The 18,092-nt window shown below is 39.2% G+C and overlaps 2 protein-coding genes across 3 annotated transcripts in view; one reads left to right on the top strand and one right to left on the bottom strand.

The window, feature by feature from the left end:
* Positions 1–1,572: 1,572 nt before the first annotated feature.
* On the top strand, positions 1,573–2,682 carry LOC146457376 (uncharacterized). Its single transcript, XM_085092137.1, has one exon. The coding sequence runs from the start codon at positions 1,573–1,575 to the stop codon at positions 2,680–2,682; it is 1,110 nt and encodes a 369-aa protein (XP_084948263.1).
* A 4,577-nt stretch (positions 2,683–7,259) lies between these two features.
* Positions 7,260–18,092, bottom strand: part of LOC146457375 (FYVE, RhoGEF and PH domain-containing protein 4-like) — a 19,550-nt gene continuing 8,717 nt past the window's right edge. For both annotated transcript variants that reach the window (XM_085092053.1, XM_085092054.1), the window contains exons 6-16: positions 17,518–17,572; positions 16,787–16,888; positions 16,189–16,276; positions 15,619–15,669; positions 14,961–15,019; positions 14,054–14,125; positions 13,522–13,599; positions 12,384–13,070; positions 10,433–10,492; positions 9,478–9,572; positions 7,260–8,983 (exon numbers count right to left, since the gene is read on the bottom strand). In XM_085092053.1, coding sequence (XP_084948179.1) covers positions 8,884–8,983; positions 9,478–9,572; positions 10,433–10,492; positions 12,384–13,070; positions 13,522–13,599; positions 14,054–14,125; positions 14,961–15,019; positions 15,619–15,669; positions 16,189–16,276; positions 16,787–16,888; positions 17,518–17,572 — 1,447 coding nt within the window. In that variant the 3' untranslated portion in view covers positions 7,260–8,883. The remainder of the gene's footprint in view (positions 8,984–9,477; positions 9,573–10,432; positions 10,493–12,383; positions 13,071–13,521; positions 13,600–14,053; positions 14,126–14,960; positions 15,020–15,618; positions 15,670–16,188; positions 16,277–16,786; positions 16,889–17,517; positions 17,573–18,092) is intronic.

Genomic DNA, 18,092 nt, shown 5'->3' with positions numbered 1-18,092 from the left:
AGAACAGAATATTTTGAATACGCAAATGGTGTTAGACAAGGCTGCATTCTCTCACCAATGCTTTTTAACCTCTATCTAAACGAGATTCCTACCCTTCTTGATACTATGAAAACAGATCCAGTTCTACTACCGGACGGTTCAAAACTTAATTGCCTCCTCTACGCCGACGACTTAATTTTGATCTCTCACACGGCTGAAGGATTACAAACAGCACTAAATACATTATCCCAGTTCTGTAACGACTGGTTGCTAAATATAAATCTCAAGAAAACGAAAGTTGTTATTTTTCAAAAGAAACTCAGAAAATCTACTTTAAACGACCACTATTTTCATATAAACAGAGAAAAGATAGAAACTGTCAGCAACTACACTTATCTTGGAGTCAACTTCACGTCGAATGGAAACTTCCGAGATAATAAAATAAATTTAAAAGAAAAAACTAGGAGATCTATATTTGCAACACGCCGTTTCCTCAACTTCTCAAAATTACCAATTGATGTTGTGAACAAAATATTTGATTCTTTATTCCTCCCTATCCTCATGTATGGTTCAGAAGTTTGGGGAGTCTATGACAAAAACGACTATAACACATGGGAAAAAGATATAATCGAACGAACTCATGTTTATTTCTGTAAACTTTTTTTAGGAGTCAATAAACAATGCCCAAATGTAGCATGTAGAAATGAACTTGGAAGATTATCATTAAAAGCAAAAATTGACATAAATATTATAAAATTTTGGTTACACCTGGAAAGTCTACCAGAAGATAACATTGCCAAACAATGCCTTTACCTATCTAAAGAAATGACCGACAAAAACCAACTGAGCATTATGCAAAGAGTCAACTCTCTGTGTAATCTTTCCAATTTAAACATTTCAAATTTAAACATTCACAACTTCACTGAACGTATTCGACTAAGTGTTAATAAAACTTCAACTAATCATCAACTTAATTTACTAAACCTAAATAAAAAACTTAAATTCTACTCTATCTTTAAACAAGATTGCCACAAAACTGACTCCTTGGATTCGATAAAAAATGTACGTCACAAAAAACAAATCAATACATTTCGTCTTGGAAATCACAATCTGCGAATTGAAACTGGCCGGCACAACAAGACACCTGAAAATTTGAGAACCTGCTATCTCTGTAATTCCAATCAAATTGAAGACGAATCGCATTTTCTATTCTCTTGCGAACATTATCATGATACACGTAAGAAATATTTTGATGAAATAAATGACAAATATCGAAATTTTAATGATCTTGACAATATCTCAAAAATCATGTTTCTTTTTAATAACGTTGATCCTTTTGTTTGTAGAACCATTGCTGCTTATATTTATGATTCAATGCTGAATCGACAATCAATGCTAGCTTAATTATTAGACATAATTATTTAACGTAATCCAGACTTATTACATAAGTAATACCATGTATATATATGGGAATACTGAATAAATTGTTGTTGTTGTTGTATTCCTCGATGCTATTTTTCGCGACAACCTGTAACCTCTCAGATACATGGCTTCAGTGATGCTTCAGAACGCGCCAACGCCGCGGTGGTTTATATGCGAAACACGTACAGTGATGGTCGAATCGAAGTTAAATTGGTCGCTTCAAAATCGAGAGTCGCTCCTATCAAGGCACAGACAATTCCTCGATTGGAATTACTAGGAGCATTAATTTTGGCCCGACTCGTTAACAAGTTAAAGTCGATTGGAGCTGAATACACAACCGTTCTCTGGAGTGATTCTACAACTGCTCTATGCTGGATCAAAAATGAAAGAGTATGGAAGCAGTACATCGGTCAAAGAGTAGAAGAAATTCGACGTCTAACTCCCAAAGATTTATGGAGGCACTGTCCAGGAGAATTAAATCCTGCCGATCTACCATCGCGTGGACTATCAGCGAAAGAACTTTCTGCCAGCAATACGTGGTGGAATGGTCCGAGTTTTTTGTATCAATCCGAGAATGAATGGCCCGAAACTTCTCCATCGGAACAAGTGAACGAAGAACAAATTTTACAGGAAGCCGTCAAGAACTTACCAGATGTAACACATTCCCTTTTTACCACTGCCCGCGACAAATTCAACCCGAAAGTTGACCAGATAATCGACATTGGACGGTTCAGCGACAGGACGAAATTAATTCGAGTAACAGCGTTTGTGATCAAGTTCATCAACAAGCTCAAAAACCGAACACTTGAAAACCGGAAAGAAGAAATGGAAGATTTAAAAACCACCGAATTGAAGGACGCCGAGAATCTGTGGATACACTCGGTTCAAGCATCGTCTTTTACCGATGAACTTTCTTTTCTGACTCGAAGGGATTCGAAATCAACGCCACCTATACGTGTTCCGCAATTGGGACTGTTTCTCGACGACGATGGAATTATCAGATGCAAAGGACGGATCGCAAATGCTTCCCTATCGTCTTCTGCCAGAACCCCGATACTTTTGCCTGCCAAACACGCTTTCACCAATCTCACTATTAGGAATATTCACGATTTAGTCAAGCATTCTGGGATAAGGGACACGCTTACGAACTTACGAGAACGTTTCTGGATTCTACGCGGTCGCGAGACAGTCAAGAAAATCATTCGACACTGCGTTGTCTGCCGACGATTCGATGCAGCACCATGCAAACCTCCACCGTTCGCTGATCTTCCAACCAACTGAGTCTCAGACGATCCACCTTTTACTAATGTTGGAATCGATTTCGCTGGGCCATTTTACGTAAAGGAAAACGTCAACAACGCTGAATGTGTCAAAGTTTACGTGTGTTTATTTACATGCGCTTCAACCCGTGCAGTGCACTTAGAGTTGACTCGTGGACTCGGTGTCCAAGATTTCCTGCTTGCTTTCAGAAGATTCACCAGTAGAAGAGGACTCCCGGCTAATCTTCAATCGGACAATGCAAAAACTTTCAAATCATCAAGCAAGGATATTCGCAAATTAGTACGGTCACCGGAAGTTTGGCGATATTTAACCAACAATCAAATCAGTTGGAATTTCATTGTGGAAAGGGCGCCGTGGTGGGGAGGCTACTGGGAAAGGCTCGTCCGCAGCGTAAAGTCTCCTATCCAAAAATCCATCGGAAAATCTACCCTCACCCACGAGGAGCTAAGTACTCTGTTAACGGAAATAGAAGGGTTGATCAACGCAAGGCCGCTAACTTATGTGTATGACGACGAGGAATCGATCTCGTATCCCTTAACGCCATCGGATCTGATTTATGGTCGAAGAGTTACTACAACTCCGAACAGTCAACATTTCGAAATCACTAGCACCCACGATTCTCTGACGAAGCGACTTAAACATCATAGACATCTGTTGGGACAATTCACTCGTCAATGGAGAAATGAATATTTAACCAGCTTAAGAGAACATGCTATCAAGAACGTACGGCAAAGGGGAGACAATGGCGATACAGGGGTCAAGGTTGGAGACATTGTTATTCTCAAAAATGACAGCGTTCGTCGAACCTTCTGGAAGCTTGCGAAAGTAGAAGAATTGCACCCGGGCCGAGATGGAAAGGTGCGAGCAGTTTCAGTTAGAGTTACGAGTACCAATGGTAGTTCAATTCAGCGCTTGCGACGACCCATTCATCACGTTGTTCCTCTGGAGGTGAACTCTTGAACTGAACTGAGAACCTTAAACGTTGCCGTATTTAGATTTATTTCCTCACACTTGTAAATAACGCGAACATTTAGAAATAACGAACTTTGCGATAACACGTATAGTTTTAGTTTATTTTTCAAAGCGAATATAGTTGACTCACACTAAGGTGATCAACTAGGGGGAGTGTCATAAACAGCCACGCGTATTTGTTATGTAATCAAAGTCGTCACGCTTTTCGTTTTGTTTGTACAAAGAGAGCACATGACAACAACTTGATTTACTGGTTTTTGTAGGATATCAAATTTAGTGGGTTTATTTAGGGGCGTGTGATTTAACTCGAAAGGTTTTTTTCTGTACGATATCAGAGTGGAATAAATCAGAATTTATACGAAAACGATTACGACTACTTCGTGTTTATAACATGGCGCCCAACGTGGGGCTCGAAATCACGACCTGAAGAAAAGATGTCAGAAGGAGATCTACCACGACTAAGAGCAACTCGCGGGGCCAACAGAGGAGTCATAACGAAGCTCATCGTCGAAGCCGATACAATCTTGGAAAATGCGACCTCCGAATTGGATATCAAAACGAAAAACAAGTTAACGAGAATCGAGGAAATGTTAAAGGAAAAATCGAAACTGGTCTCAGATCTAGACGAAAAAATCGTATCCGTCTGTAAGGTGGAGGAAATCGAAAAGGAAATTGACGAAGCCGAAACATTGAAAATGCGAGTAATGGACGCTCTTGCGAATATTTCCCTCACGACAACGCCCTCAAATACGAGTACAACTTACACGACAACCGGTGGATCCGCGGCACAATTTACAGCAGACTTAGGAAAAGAGCCCGGCGAGTTACTCCCCCAGAAGACAGTAGGCAGCAGTGACGATGACGATGATGATGCAGGGAATGTGTGGAGGAATTCCAGTGATCCAGATGCAGACCCAAACAGAATGCCGTTCACTCCAGCGTGTGATCCTGGTTTCCAGTTACACAGAGACCAAAACTGGAGTCCTTTTTCATTGTTTTCTTTGTTTTTTACTAAAGCTAGTATAGATGTTATTGTTGCCATTACCAACAAATATGAAAACAAACTCAAATCTGATAAATCTTATTTTCGTTGGTTACATCTGACTTCTAAAGAGTTCCTGGCTTTCCTTGGCATCGTGATCTTCATGGGCCTTGTGGAAGTTCCGACGCTGACAGAGTACTGGAATGATGATGGCTTCTTTGGACAAGATTTTGTGAAAGCTTCTGGCCTGAACAGAGCTCGCTTTTGATGAAAGAATGGTTGGTTTTAAGGGGAGAATTGGAATGAAGCAATATATAAAAGACAAACCAACTAAGTGGGGTTTCAAATTATGGGTACCTGCTAGTTCTGAAACGGGCTACACATACAAATTTCAGGTGTATACCGGGAAACGCTTAACTCCTACCACCCATGGGTTGGGTTATGATGTTGTTATGGGATTGATGGATGGACTTTTTAGGCAGCGATACCATCTGTTTTGTGATAACTTTTACAGCATCCCTTTACTGTGTAAAGATTTATTTCGCAGGGGATGATTTTTAACAGGAACAATAAGGGAAAACAAAATAGGATTTCCTAAAAACTTCGGAAACCCACCTCCACTCAATTCGGAGCGCGGAACCTCAAGATGGTTTCGTGATGGGCAAACAGTATTTGTCAAATGGAAGGATACTAAAGTTGTTTGTGTGATTTCTAGTTTTTACCCAGCCACGGGAAGGGATTTTATTTAAAGGAGGAGGGGTGTCCTTGTAGATGGTAGATATGTAAAACAAAGGGTAAACATTCCACCTCCTGTAAAGGGTTACAACAGTAATCTGGGTGGGGTTGATTTATCAGACCAGCTTCTCAAATGCTATGAAATTATAAGGAAAACTAAAAAATGGTGGAAAACTTTGTTTCTTCATTTTATTGATGTTGCTATTGTAAATAGTTTTATTATTCATAAGTCAATTGGTGGGGAACTTGACCACAAAATGTATTAAGTCAACCTAGCGAAGTCCCTTATCGCGATCAGTGAAATGCAGGTACAGGGGGTTGGGCGCCCACAAAAAAGTGATGAAAGGGCTGAACACTGTCCAATTCCTGTTGAGTTGATAAATGTCGACACATTTACATGTTTAACTGCAACGATGGAGTTCATGATCATTTGTAGTAATATCAGTTGAGATTTAGTTGGTACTCAGTTCTATAAGGAGCAGTTAACGTTGTCGCTAGCAGTAGAGCAAGGCTAGCAGTAGAGCCAGCAATGAAAAAAATCATCTAAACGGCTTCGACGCCAGTCGAGCCAAGCGCTTAGCATTAATACTGAACGTTACAAGAAGAGTTATTTTAATAGATTGGGTTTTAAATATAAATTAGTTGTTTGATGTGGATATTAGTTAGCTGTTATTTTTTACAAATGTATGTTTATACTTTATTTTTCTTGACGTGTTTGTTACCTTTGTGGAATTTGTGATGTATTTCTTACAAATGAACAAAGACATCTGGCAAACAAGACAAATCAAAAGTCTTTTCAACCTTAAGGACAAAAACACTCACAGATCACATGAGGTCTACGAAGGCTACTGTTCTTGCGGTGTTGATTACATCGGGGAAACCAAGAGAAATGCGGAGGTGCAAATCGATGAACATTCGAACCTCTCTAATGACTCTGAAACTGCCCGTCACCTACGCGAGAATCCGACCCATTCTTCGGCCCAATCTTTCCACAAGCGCAGAATCATTGAGGGCTTAATAATCTAACAATGGAGCCCCAGTCTGAACAAACAAGTCCATTCTTACGTAGCGAAACTGTTCCCATCGGAAATCACCTAAAGCATATAAAATATGCATGTAGCGGGCGGTCTTTTTACCCTGAGGATGACTTGATTGGTCGAAAACTAATGAAAAATGTGACTGAAAGTTGTCTTGAGGCATGTTGTCTTGGGCCGATGGAACTAGAACGCAAGGATTCAGAGAGGGGGGGGGAGGGGGGAAAAGGGGGGCAAGACCATTTAAAGATTTGTACCCCATAGCAACACGGCAGCAGTATGAATTTTTCCGCGTCGATTTTCTAGTTTTTTTTTTTTTTTCATTATTATTCAGCCAAAAGATAGATGGTCAGCATTGACATCATAGTTGGAGAAGGTCAATATTCGTGTTGCATGATTTTGCAGTTCTCGTACTTTGGTAGCTAAGCCATTACAGTTCCCCCGCACGACTTACAATAATCAAACTGCGGTTGCACCAGTGTATTGTACATGCCAAGAAGCGTTTCCAAAGGAAGAAACACTGGCCTATTGCTCTTCAAGATGCCAACAGCTTTCTTCGGTAAAACTAATTTAAAAAAAAGTAACTGGGGGTTGGGGGGGGGGGGGGGTTGGGGAGTGCTTCTCCTCCCCCACTCAACATACCCTGACTAGGGTCCCCCTTGGTAGTTTAGACACTCTGCCCAGGTTGCGCTTGCCTTTACAAACCAAGATGGCGGGAGTTCGATCGAAGCGTACGAGTCTCGAAAATCCCACGGAAAAAATAGGGGACTCTGAACAGTCTACGCCAACGAAAACATCACTCAAAAATATACGGATTTCAGTTATCTGATCTAATAAACAACAAACAAACAACGTAGCAAACAAACTTTAGCATTTATTCTCCTACAGAAGAGATCGAATAAAAATGACTCCCAAAACTAGTACTCTTTTTAAATGATACAATTTCTTACACTAACCTTTTGCCTTAAAAAATAAAATCTGACTGAGCTTTACATAATTATAAACAAATATAACTTTATCCAGGACTCTAATACATAAACACTAATGCGTAAACATTCTTGATAGCAATACGGCGTGAATTTATACGCAAATTAAATATTGTTACGAAACCGAAACAGATCACTAATCAAAATGATTGGCATGTGAATGTGTGGTAAAGCATAATGGGGTGGGGTGGAGTGGGGAGGGAAATATTTAAAGGAGGAAGGGGTGGGGCATACAATTATGATCACGTTTACGGAAAAGAATTAAGTCGTTTCAACAGAAACGACGAATATTGCGAATATTTCACATTACATCTATCTGTTCGGCCGTCGAATTCGATTGACGAACAGCCGCCATAATGAATATTTTGAAGAGTGAAAACTTGGGAAGTGAAAAAATTAATGAGGATTGTTGGTGAAAGTGGTTCACTCCCACCCGCCCCCCCCCCCCCCTACCACCACCCCCTCCCCCCAACCGCACCCTTGTAGCTTTTGCACTGTCTTTACGACCATGATATTCAAGAGGTTATCATCTTATAAAACAACACCATATTAAAAACCTACTTAGTAGCTTTCATTTGAAAGGTCACGATTCTCATACACAGACACAAGCGTTCGAGCCATCTGAATTACATCATAATATACAGCAGTATAGCAAAGAACTTTTAATGGCGTTAAATTGAATGACTATTTAACAGATACAAAGACCTTGACCAATCGCCCTTTTCCCAAGAGAAAAGACTAACGCGCTGTTGCACAAGCCGATTTTCTTATCACCTAGCAACGCAATGCTGACGAATGCATTTTGTTTAAAGTTACAGAAAACGGGAAAACTAGTAATCGGAAGGTCTTAGGTTCGACTCCTGCTAGGAGCACTCGGATTTTTTTCTGAGTATGCCTGTGCCATTTACAGATTAATACACCATTCTCAGGTTACAACGTATCTCGCAAAGTTGCAAAAAGTAAAAGACTAGTAGACATGTAGTCCCCTTCAAGTTGCAACACGTTTTTTTTTGTGAGACAAGTTGCGTAGAGGGAGCGTGACGCGCAATTCGTCGGCAACTTATCTCGCAACGGCGTTGCGTTGCAAGTCGCAGGAAAGATTTCCTCGCGTAATTTAGCACTTTCAAGTAAACTAAAAACACGAGCCTTATGAAGTGCATGTGGCGCTTTTATATTCTTGAGAACTTTGTGCCTTTATGTAAAAGTTGAAGTGTTTATTTGCTTGAAGATTTGATCAAGCAAACCAAAAAAAACTTCTGTCATATAAGCTTTAAAAAGATAGTGCTTGTATTCTATAAACGTCAGAACCATATGACATGGTTCAAAGATTCAACGATTGCTAGCCTGATAACTTGTATCATTGTTTTCCAAGTTTAAAATATACTCAATACACAATAATTTATTTTCTCCGCATCTTTGGTTTGTAAATGTTATTCATTTACTCCTACTTTATATAATTTTTTAAATACTCTTTCTTACTCTAGTTATACGACTATGAAGCACTATTGGCTTGTTGAAATTTATTCTTTCCTTGAAGCTGATCTTCGTCGATCTGTTCAGCCTTGGTTGCATGTGTTAACAGTTCCATCCATCTGACAAAATTAATATGTGGACACCGTGAATAAGAACCTGATGAGAAGCGCTTTTTAACCCTCAAACCCCCAATATCAAAGAACAAATTCTCCTATCCTGTCCCCATATTAAAATATCAAGGAAATTCACCTTGGGAGGTCATATCCTTAAAATCAGGGCTTGAATAAGCATTGATAATTTTTAAGATTTAACTAGTGAGCAGCACGTCTGCGAACTCTTAGAGTTGTAAAACGATTTATTTTCTCCTAGGGAGTTTTACAATACAGCATAAGTGACCTGTATATATACCTACATAACAGACTAAAATAAATTTTACATTACGTAAAACCGCACCTACGAGAGCGGATTTACATGTAGGAAACAGGCGAAAAGGTGTGCAAGGCGTTATATATTTTGTGCGTGACATAATTTGGGGGCCCACAGTTTTAGCTTGCACACCTTTTCGCCTAATATTCCATCTTAATTTACAAGCAACTTGAAAAACGATTCCCACCTGTTCAAGCTCCCCTCGCTTTCCGCTTGAAATAAATAAACTCTGACATTCTTGTGATGAACCTTAAACACGTTTTTGCGGTCCACTTCATCCGCCTTGAAAAGAAATGAAAAGTTTATTTTCAAGAAATTGGACCTAAGCAGCATTTGTTAATTAAGGGAAATTATTTTGTTATACCCACAATTAGGGCTCGCGGAGTGTGCATACCTTGCATACATTATACGAGGGTTCGTTTAAGGACGGTGCCTACTTTTGTTACTGCGGATACGTAAATAAATAAAATAAATAAATAAAATAATAAATAGGAATTTCAGTGGAATCCACGGAGTGGCTCTTCTCTCCACTGTTTCCAGGTCGAATTGGAATTTGGAAATGCTGGTTTTTGCGGAGGGGGGAAAACCGGAGTACCCGGAGAAAAACCCTCGGAGCAGGGACGAGAACCAACAACAAACTCAACCCACATATGACGCCGAGACTGGGAATCGAACTCGGGCCACATTGGTGGGAGGCGAGTGGTCTCACCACTGCGCCATCCCTGCTCCCAGGATACGTTCTGCGCATGTCGAGATACTCTGGTTTCCTATGGGTGGTGCCTACTAATACAGGGACATTTTTGCGCGGTTTAAACTACGCGGAGAAAGTAGAACTTAGCAAGTGCTCTTAGTATCCAAAACGAAAACTGGGGGTAACCATGCATTTTTCAGAGATAATAAAGCTTCAATTTGGAAAAAAAAAAAACGCCATACATTGCTTTGTATTTTACTCATTTTTAGAATAATTGTTGCTTAATTATCTCTAAAAAATGCCCCGCTACCTACAATTTTCTTTCTGGATTCCAGTTAAGCCCATAGTAAGATCTGTGTTTCCCGCATACTCATAAACTGTGCAAAAAATACTTCTGTATTAGTAGGAACCATCCTTATTAAACCACACAAACGTAAACTAAGTTTCTTACCAAAGAAGGCTTGTCGACATTGTGGCCAGGAAGTGGAAGGTTGAATTCTGCTTTAGTGTCCTATAAAGAAAATTATTATAACTTTTAAAATGATTATTTTGCTTATTCAAACAACACTTGAATCGCAGTTGACACGTACAAATTTACCTGCAAAATCATCAACGATGGTAAAATTTGTATAGTGCGTAATTCCATGCCGAGATGATCAAATGCGCTTTACAGTGAAATGTTGGTTTTTGAGGAGAGGGGGAAAACCAGAGAACCTGAAGAAAAACCTCTTGGAGCAAGGACAAGAACCAACAACAAACTCAACCCACATATGACGCCGAGTCCGGGAATCGAACCTGGGCCACAATGGTGGGAAGCGAGTGCTCTCACCACTGCGCCATCCCTGCTCAAAAACTTATTTAACAAAACACAGTTTTTCTTGGGGTGCTTACCACTATAGCACGAAACATCCCGAAAATTCGGTTGGAAATCATGGATCACAAAATGTCCATCCCGAATTTTCGGGATATTTCTCTTTTCCCGTTCGGAACGGAACGTCGGAAAATTCCGCACCATTTCACATTTCCCCCGTTTCCAGTCTCCTATCAACAAAAGTCGCCCGCATTGTAAATACAATGGAAAGCGGCATCTCTTTCGGTTGGTATATGTATGTATGCTGTTTTAAGGAAAAATTTTACCATTATTCAATCTGAAGGTGATCCCAACCAGTTTTATTGTTGCAAATAGACCCTATACAAAAATGGCTGACATTTTACCATTCTACTGTTCCATTCAAATTAGCTCTGGTAACCTCGTATTGGGTTCAGAAAATCAAAAGAATATTTTACCTTGAACAAGGCTAGTAGGACTTTTTGAATAGAGACAAAAGAATATTAAAACAACAGCCATTTTTGCATTCGGTCAATGGCAAACACCCTTTATCGAAAGCTTCTCAAACTCATCAATAATTCATGAAGTAAAAACAAAGGAAATCACTACCGTTAAGGAGGTTTGGGAATGAGATCTTAATTATCACAAAATTTGAAGAATTTTTGCTTTGAATTGGTCCAAGAATTATAAATGGTTTAAGAAGCTTCATCAAGCACTCGAAAGATTACTTCATACGATTTCAAAAAACCTTGAACTTGGTTTAAAAATTCGGTTGCGCATCGTTTTTTCAACGCACTTAGATCTCGTGTTTAGATCTCGTGTTTGATATATTACCTCAACAACTTCTCATACAACTTATTATCAGAGAGGTTAAGAATTACATTCACGGCAAACGACAGAAATGATCACGTGACCATGTTTATCCTTCATTTGCCGCTTGCTGTTTTCAGTTTCTCCGTAAAATTGAGTAGTTTTGCGTTAGCATGAAAGGCCAGAACTAGTTTGCACTATTTTCATGTGTGCACTCATTTTTTCAAGAAAACTTCTCAAACTCATTAATAATTCATCAAGAGAAAACAAAGAAAATCACTACCGTGACCGTGGTTTGGATATGTGATCCTAATTACCAAAACATTTTGCCAACTTTAGCCTTGAATTTCTCCAAGAATTATTGATCATTTGAGAAGCCATATCAAACACTCGAAAGCGTGTTTCATCAGATATCCAAACACCAAGAAATCGTTTAAAAAAACTCGGCTGCGCCTCGTTTTTTCAACGTACTTCTCAGTGTTTGGATATCTGATGAAACACGCTTCCTCGTGTTTGATATATTACATCAAACACTCGTCACAGTGTTTCATCACAATATCAAAAACCTCGAAGTTTGTCAAAAATACTCCGCTACGCGTGGTATTTTCAACTCTATTCTCGGTTTTTGGTATGTGAAGAAACACTGTGTCTCGTGTTTGATATATATTACATGAACGTGTATCTCACGTTTACCGTTTGCAGTAAATGCGGTTCTAAATCTTTCTATTATCACAGTGTAACAAAAGTCCTACTTCTTTTTCACCTTTTTTGCCTTGTAGCGGTACAGGACAAAGTCACTGGAGAGGACGAACCATCTCTTTTGCCACGCCTTGTCACCTTTCATTTTGAAACTCAAAAACCCGTTATGCCAAATCTTTGAGTCGCTGTTGATTTTCAAGATACTGCTTCCTTTCGGTTTCACTTCTTTAGCGCTCTCGTCACTTGAGCCCTTCACAAGAACCCTGTGACAATCCTTGCAGACTTTTTCCAGTTTTCCGTTCTTATACTCGAGCGCCGCTTTAAAGCTCGAACAATTTCCGCACACCACCCTTCCACAGGCGCGACAGTGGTGCCGCCGCCGAAGCTTGGTAAACATGACGTCACACAGCATGCACATACTCACTGCTTCATCTCGGATCCAGGCCGGCGCTTTCTTACCCAAGTCCCCCTCTTTCAAGACTTCGATCTTGCTCGCCCGTTTGTAGCTGTCTCGTTTATCCGTAAGTTCGTTTATAGCTTCTTTGAGTTTGTTCACAAACGTCTCTTTGGCCTCGGCAGTTGGCGCAGTAAAATCCATCACTCTTTGTTTGCTAGTGATGCGAAACGCGTCTTCCATCTCAAGGTCCTCATCTACCGTCTCGACTTCCATTCCATACAAGTCCATTTCTACTTTAACCTTGTATTTGTTTGTACCATGAAATTTAGCACAGCAAAGAAGAACGTCATTGAACTGCACAAGAAAAGCAACAACTGTTATTTGTGAATGTTGTACTGTTGCAGCAGCAAACCAGAAGTAGCCGCAACTGACCAATCACGGTTGACTAATAACACGACGGACCAATCAGAAATTGAAGCAAAATCATACCGCCGGTGCCAAACGCGGGAAAAGCTCCGGATAACCGTAACCCAGTTGGCATAACAAATGTGCAAAGCGCGGGAAATATTCCGACTGCTGCTAAGCGCGGGAAAATATGCCAACTGGTGTCAAGCGCGGGAAACATGCGAACGCGTTGAGAGCGCGGGAAAGGTGTGGGCTTGTTGTTAATCACAGGAAACAACTGGTCATGGGGGCGTTTAAAAACGCGGGAAAACACGTCAACTGCATCCACCTGTTGCCTAAGCCGACAGTTTACAAAGCCGTGGAAAATTTACAGCCTTTTTCTTCATTTATTCTTTCTCACCAGCATAAGAGTTCTTTCTTGATGACTGTCCGATGTCCTTGCCGCCACCTTCTTGAATTCTCCTTCCATGACTAATTCCTGTTAGAAACAAAACAAAACTTGCAAATAAGTTCTGAGAATAAACGAAAAAGTGACAAGAAAGGAAAAAAATAATTGCTTCTTACCAATAGAGCGTTTTTCAATTGAGTGTCGAAAGCAATTGCGCGTTGGCTTTGCATTAGTAAGCTCTGTGATTGGTTGCCAAAACTCGCGCCACTTTGTCAACCAATGGGAAATTAAAAACCAAAAACCAATCCTGCCTCGCTCGCACGCGTTTTCCCGCGCTTGGCGCCGGTTACATGTATTTTCTTTGAATTCTGATTGGTTCATTGCGCTGCTTGCCTCTGTTGTGATTGGCGAGAATGATGCTCGATCGCAAACCACTCTAATGACACACTAAATCTTGCGGTTTTATAAGATTGCCTTTTCCTGGAAAGGTAAAACCGCTCAATCCGATTGAACAGGTTATAAACTGGTTTAGCAGGATACTCACTCGACTTGCTGTAATGAGGGGGTAGTCCACCCCTATCCTCTCCTGGATTTCCAAAAGAATCTTGAATCGTTCCTGAATTCAGAATTAACGGAGAAAGAATAGTTAAAACAAAGAAAGTTAGCCAATTATTGTAGCATTGCAGTAGCTGTAACAATGAGAACTGTAAAAGACCCTGGTTAATATTTAAACATACAAAGACAGAAAGTTAATACAAGAAATTATTAACTTTTGTTTTCGTTTTTGAAGCTTCCGCAGGCCGCCACCAAACGTGAGATTCGCGACATATTTTCTTGAAAAAATAGGTACATAGTTAAAAAATGGGGCAGAACAATTCTGGCCTTTGATGCTAACGCAAAACTCCTCAACTCTGCTGGGAAACTAAAAACTGCGAGCGGCAAATATAGGGTAAACATGGTCACGTGGTCATTTCTGCCGTTTCCCGCTTACGCCAAACGGCAAACGTGAGATTCGCGATTAAGTTTTCTTGAAAAAAAAAATAGTACGTAGATGAGAATAGCGGAAAATAATTCTGACCTTTGATGCTAACGCAAAACTACTCAGTTTTAATGAGAAACTGAGAACAGCGAGTGGCAAATATAATACGGTACACGGTATATAGTAGACACGGTCACGTGGACATTTCTGCCGTTTGCCGTAAACGCAATCCCCCGTACCGAAAAATATGGCCACTGGTACATTTACCCATAATTCTTAGCGAATTAGCGCACAGAAAAGTTCTTAACACTTCAAACCTAGTATACACGATGTTGTTAGTACAGGGACGAATTTCACAAAAAAATATGGCTTTCTATACACCTATTGGCTGTGTTAGGCTCGCGAGGTACTGTGGTAAAATGTACAGCCGCCACATTTTTTCCGTCCGACAAAAAAGATATGGCGTACTTACAGTCTTTTTCATGCTGTCGTTGGCGTGTCGCGCCGACTCGGAGATGATTTCTAAAGCATCTGGAAAAAAAGTGGATCGAAATTATTTACTTTTAGTAAAAGAAAAAATTAAATGCTTGGTATTGTATTATGAAAATAAACTCTACGCAACAACAGCAACAACAACAAGCTTTATTACCAAAATTAAACTTAATGTACAACATAGATATATTAATACAAAAGAGGTAACATTTACTCAGAATAACTGACAAGCTAATTGAGCTGAGTAAAACTAAATAATGTTTAAATATAGAAGGTAGGTTGGAACTAAAGCTTGAGCAAAGCAAAAAAAAAAAAAAGAAAGGAAAAGAATAAATAAATAAATAAATAAATAAATAAATAAATAAATAAATACCAGTTGAAAACTCATGAACACTGTAAGAATGTAAGATGTTTAACTTGACTTTGTTTTTAAACGTTTTAAATGCTTTCGTCAAGGTGATTCCAAACGTTTACAGCTGCAAAGCGAATGTTGAATTTACCATAGTTTGTTTATTACGATATAAGCTACGAGCTGGTGTAGTCCCTTATATTTCTTCGCGCGTCGAGGCAATTTTCGCGCTTGCTCGCTTTAAAACAAAGACACTAAGATAGAGAGCGGGGCTAGTGTCAGTACATACCGGAGGTATTCTTCAAGTCCTTGGAGTCTTCTGGAAGTTTTGAAAGATAATCTAAAACAAGAAAGGAGGCAGACGCTTAATAAAAGTGCAAAATTGATCACCTTCGCACATACAGAAATGTAAACCTTTCCTGTGGTGCTGTTTATTATGCTGTACAAGGTTGTTCTAACTGTACAGTCTGTGGATGAAATCCTAAAGTGTGACCATTCAAATGAAAGCTACTGAGCAGTATTTTCAGGTGGTGCTGTTTATTATGCTGTACAATGTGGTTCTAACTTTTGAGGCTGTGGATGAAATCCTAAAGTGTGACCATTCAAATGAAAGCTACTGAGCAGTACTTTCCTGTGGTGCCGTTTATTATTCTGTACAAGGTGGTCCTAACTTCTGACTCTGAGGATGAAATCTTCAGGTTTGACCATTCAAATGAAAGATATGAAATTTCCCTGTGGAAAGGATTGCTGTACTGTGTGCATAAGACTGCAGCAACTCAAGACCTTAGCCACACCAGCTCATCATAAAAAACCTTTTAATAAAATCTTCAAAAGTAAGATAAATGTTATTAGAGATAACCTTTTAAGAGTAGTTGGTATCTGGGAACACGCTGTACTGGTTCCAGCATATGATGTTGAAGGGTCAGATTTTCACACTCCTTGCTTTTCTATAACAATAATAAAAAAAGAGAGAATGATGTGGGACAGGCATACTTGGAAAAAGGAAATCCGAGTGCTCCTATCAGATTACTAGTTCGGATGCTCTACCACTGAGCTACAGGAGACTCGTGGGAGCTAAGGCCATTAAACTAGGTTCATGGAACAAACATTGTGCATACTGCTAGGATTGGAATGTTAATGTGTATATTTTCAACCTGGTGAATGAATGGGAATGATGTATTATTCAGTGAGTGACACAGGCAAACTCGGAAAAAAGAAAATCCGAGTGCTCCTATCAGGAGTCGAACCTAAGACCTTCTGATTACTAGTTCGGATGCTCTACCACTGAGCTACAGGAGACTCGTGGGAACTAAGGCCATTAAACTAGGTTCATAAAAAAAACACTTTCAAGGAAAAACACTTTAATCTTCTTCAGTTACACTGTATTTCATGCAAGAACCACTCAAAAAAAAAAAAATCCTATCATTTTAGCACTTGCAGAAAAGCCAGTGACTTACTTGAATCTCGTCAATAATAGCAGTTATGGCTGGCGATTTCTTCATCCACGTCGATAGCGTTTCCGTTGCTTTGTCAAAGTTTCCAACATAGAGTGTATACATCTAAAGAGAGAATAATTATAAAGCCCTATTCGTATTATCCAGCAGATAAAATGTATTGGTTCGAGTACATTTTATCCGCTGGATAGCAATTCATCCACTGGGTAGAGTTAAATTATTTTTTTATATATATGTATATGAATTTATTTTGTAAGAAATATCGAGGCTGAAATTTGCGAAATTTTAAGAATGTTTTAAGAATAAACCCGAGACTGAGATTTTTTAAAAAATATAATTTTGAGTTGAAAATTTGCGAGTAAAATACAATTGTATGTTTTTATCTAAACTGTATAAAATTCTTCCTGTATCTAAACGGCAAAACTAGCCACTAAAACGACAAAAACCTGCACTAGCCAAATGTTTGATGGTAACGACAGTTCGATACAGATCTGGACACCAAACACTTGGATACCCCAATACATTCTAAAACGGAAATGTCATACACTGTACTCTAAGAATATTCAAAAGAATATTTTACCTAACATCGGCAGGAAAAAAAGAATATTCAGCCTGGGCAGGAAAAACAGTATTCTTGTATATAAAAAAGAGTGTATCCATTTTTTGAACAATTAGGTCCAGGACTTGAACTTGCACTGACTGTCAAGTCACTAAAAATGAAATCAGAAACTTGCCTTTAAGAATGGAGCCAGCCCCTTAAGAATATCTCCAATCTGGTTGTTAGTGGACCTATTTAAGAAAAATAAGCTTCAATTTAAAATTCTATTTGACAGCCTTTTTAAGGATGCATTCTTCCAGAGATTTCAATAAGATGGTACTGATAGTTAAATGATAACTGAACTGGCCATGAAAATTCTAATTAAAATATTAATAAGCTGCATAATTTTTACAGAAGGTTAAGGAAGGGGAGGATGGGGGGCACAGGACTGAGCACTTTTGCATGTCTTTATTTTCCTGTTATTTCTACTTCAGCCTTGGAAGCAAAACCTTACAATACACTTTCTTTAGTTTTCTCTGGTTTGAATGTTAATTCTAAATTCTGCTGAGGAATATTTGCAAGATAATAGCTGTCATGTTTTAGACTAAGAGTAGATGTTTTCCCTGGTTTTTCTTTGGCAAATTTTGCATACTTGCTTGTTTGCTTCCCTAAGTAAAATAAGGGACTGCATTGTACTTGTAGTCTAGATGGTTTTTAATTGTATGTATTTTTAAAGGGGAAGTATCACACAAATTTGCTGTCATTATTTTC

This window comes from Pavona decussata, unplaced genomic scaffold (genome assembly GCF_977016875.1).
Source record: "Pavona decussata unplaced genomic scaffold, jaPavDecu1.1 SCAFFOLD_244, whole genome shotgun sequence".
In the NCBI taxonomy this organism is placed as follows: domain Eukaryota; kingdom Metazoa; phylum Cnidaria; class Anthozoa; order Scleractinia; family Agariciidae; genus Pavona; species Pavona decussata.
The sequence above is the reverse complement of the archived record's forward strand: the minus strand, read 5'-3'. Positions and strand labels throughout refer to the sequence as shown.

Excerpts from the sequence above, each read along its gene's own strand:
- LOC146457376 (XM_085092137.1), top strand. The coding sequence starts at position 1,573 with ATGCGAAACACGTACAGTGATGGTCGAATCGAAGTTAAATTGGTCGCT.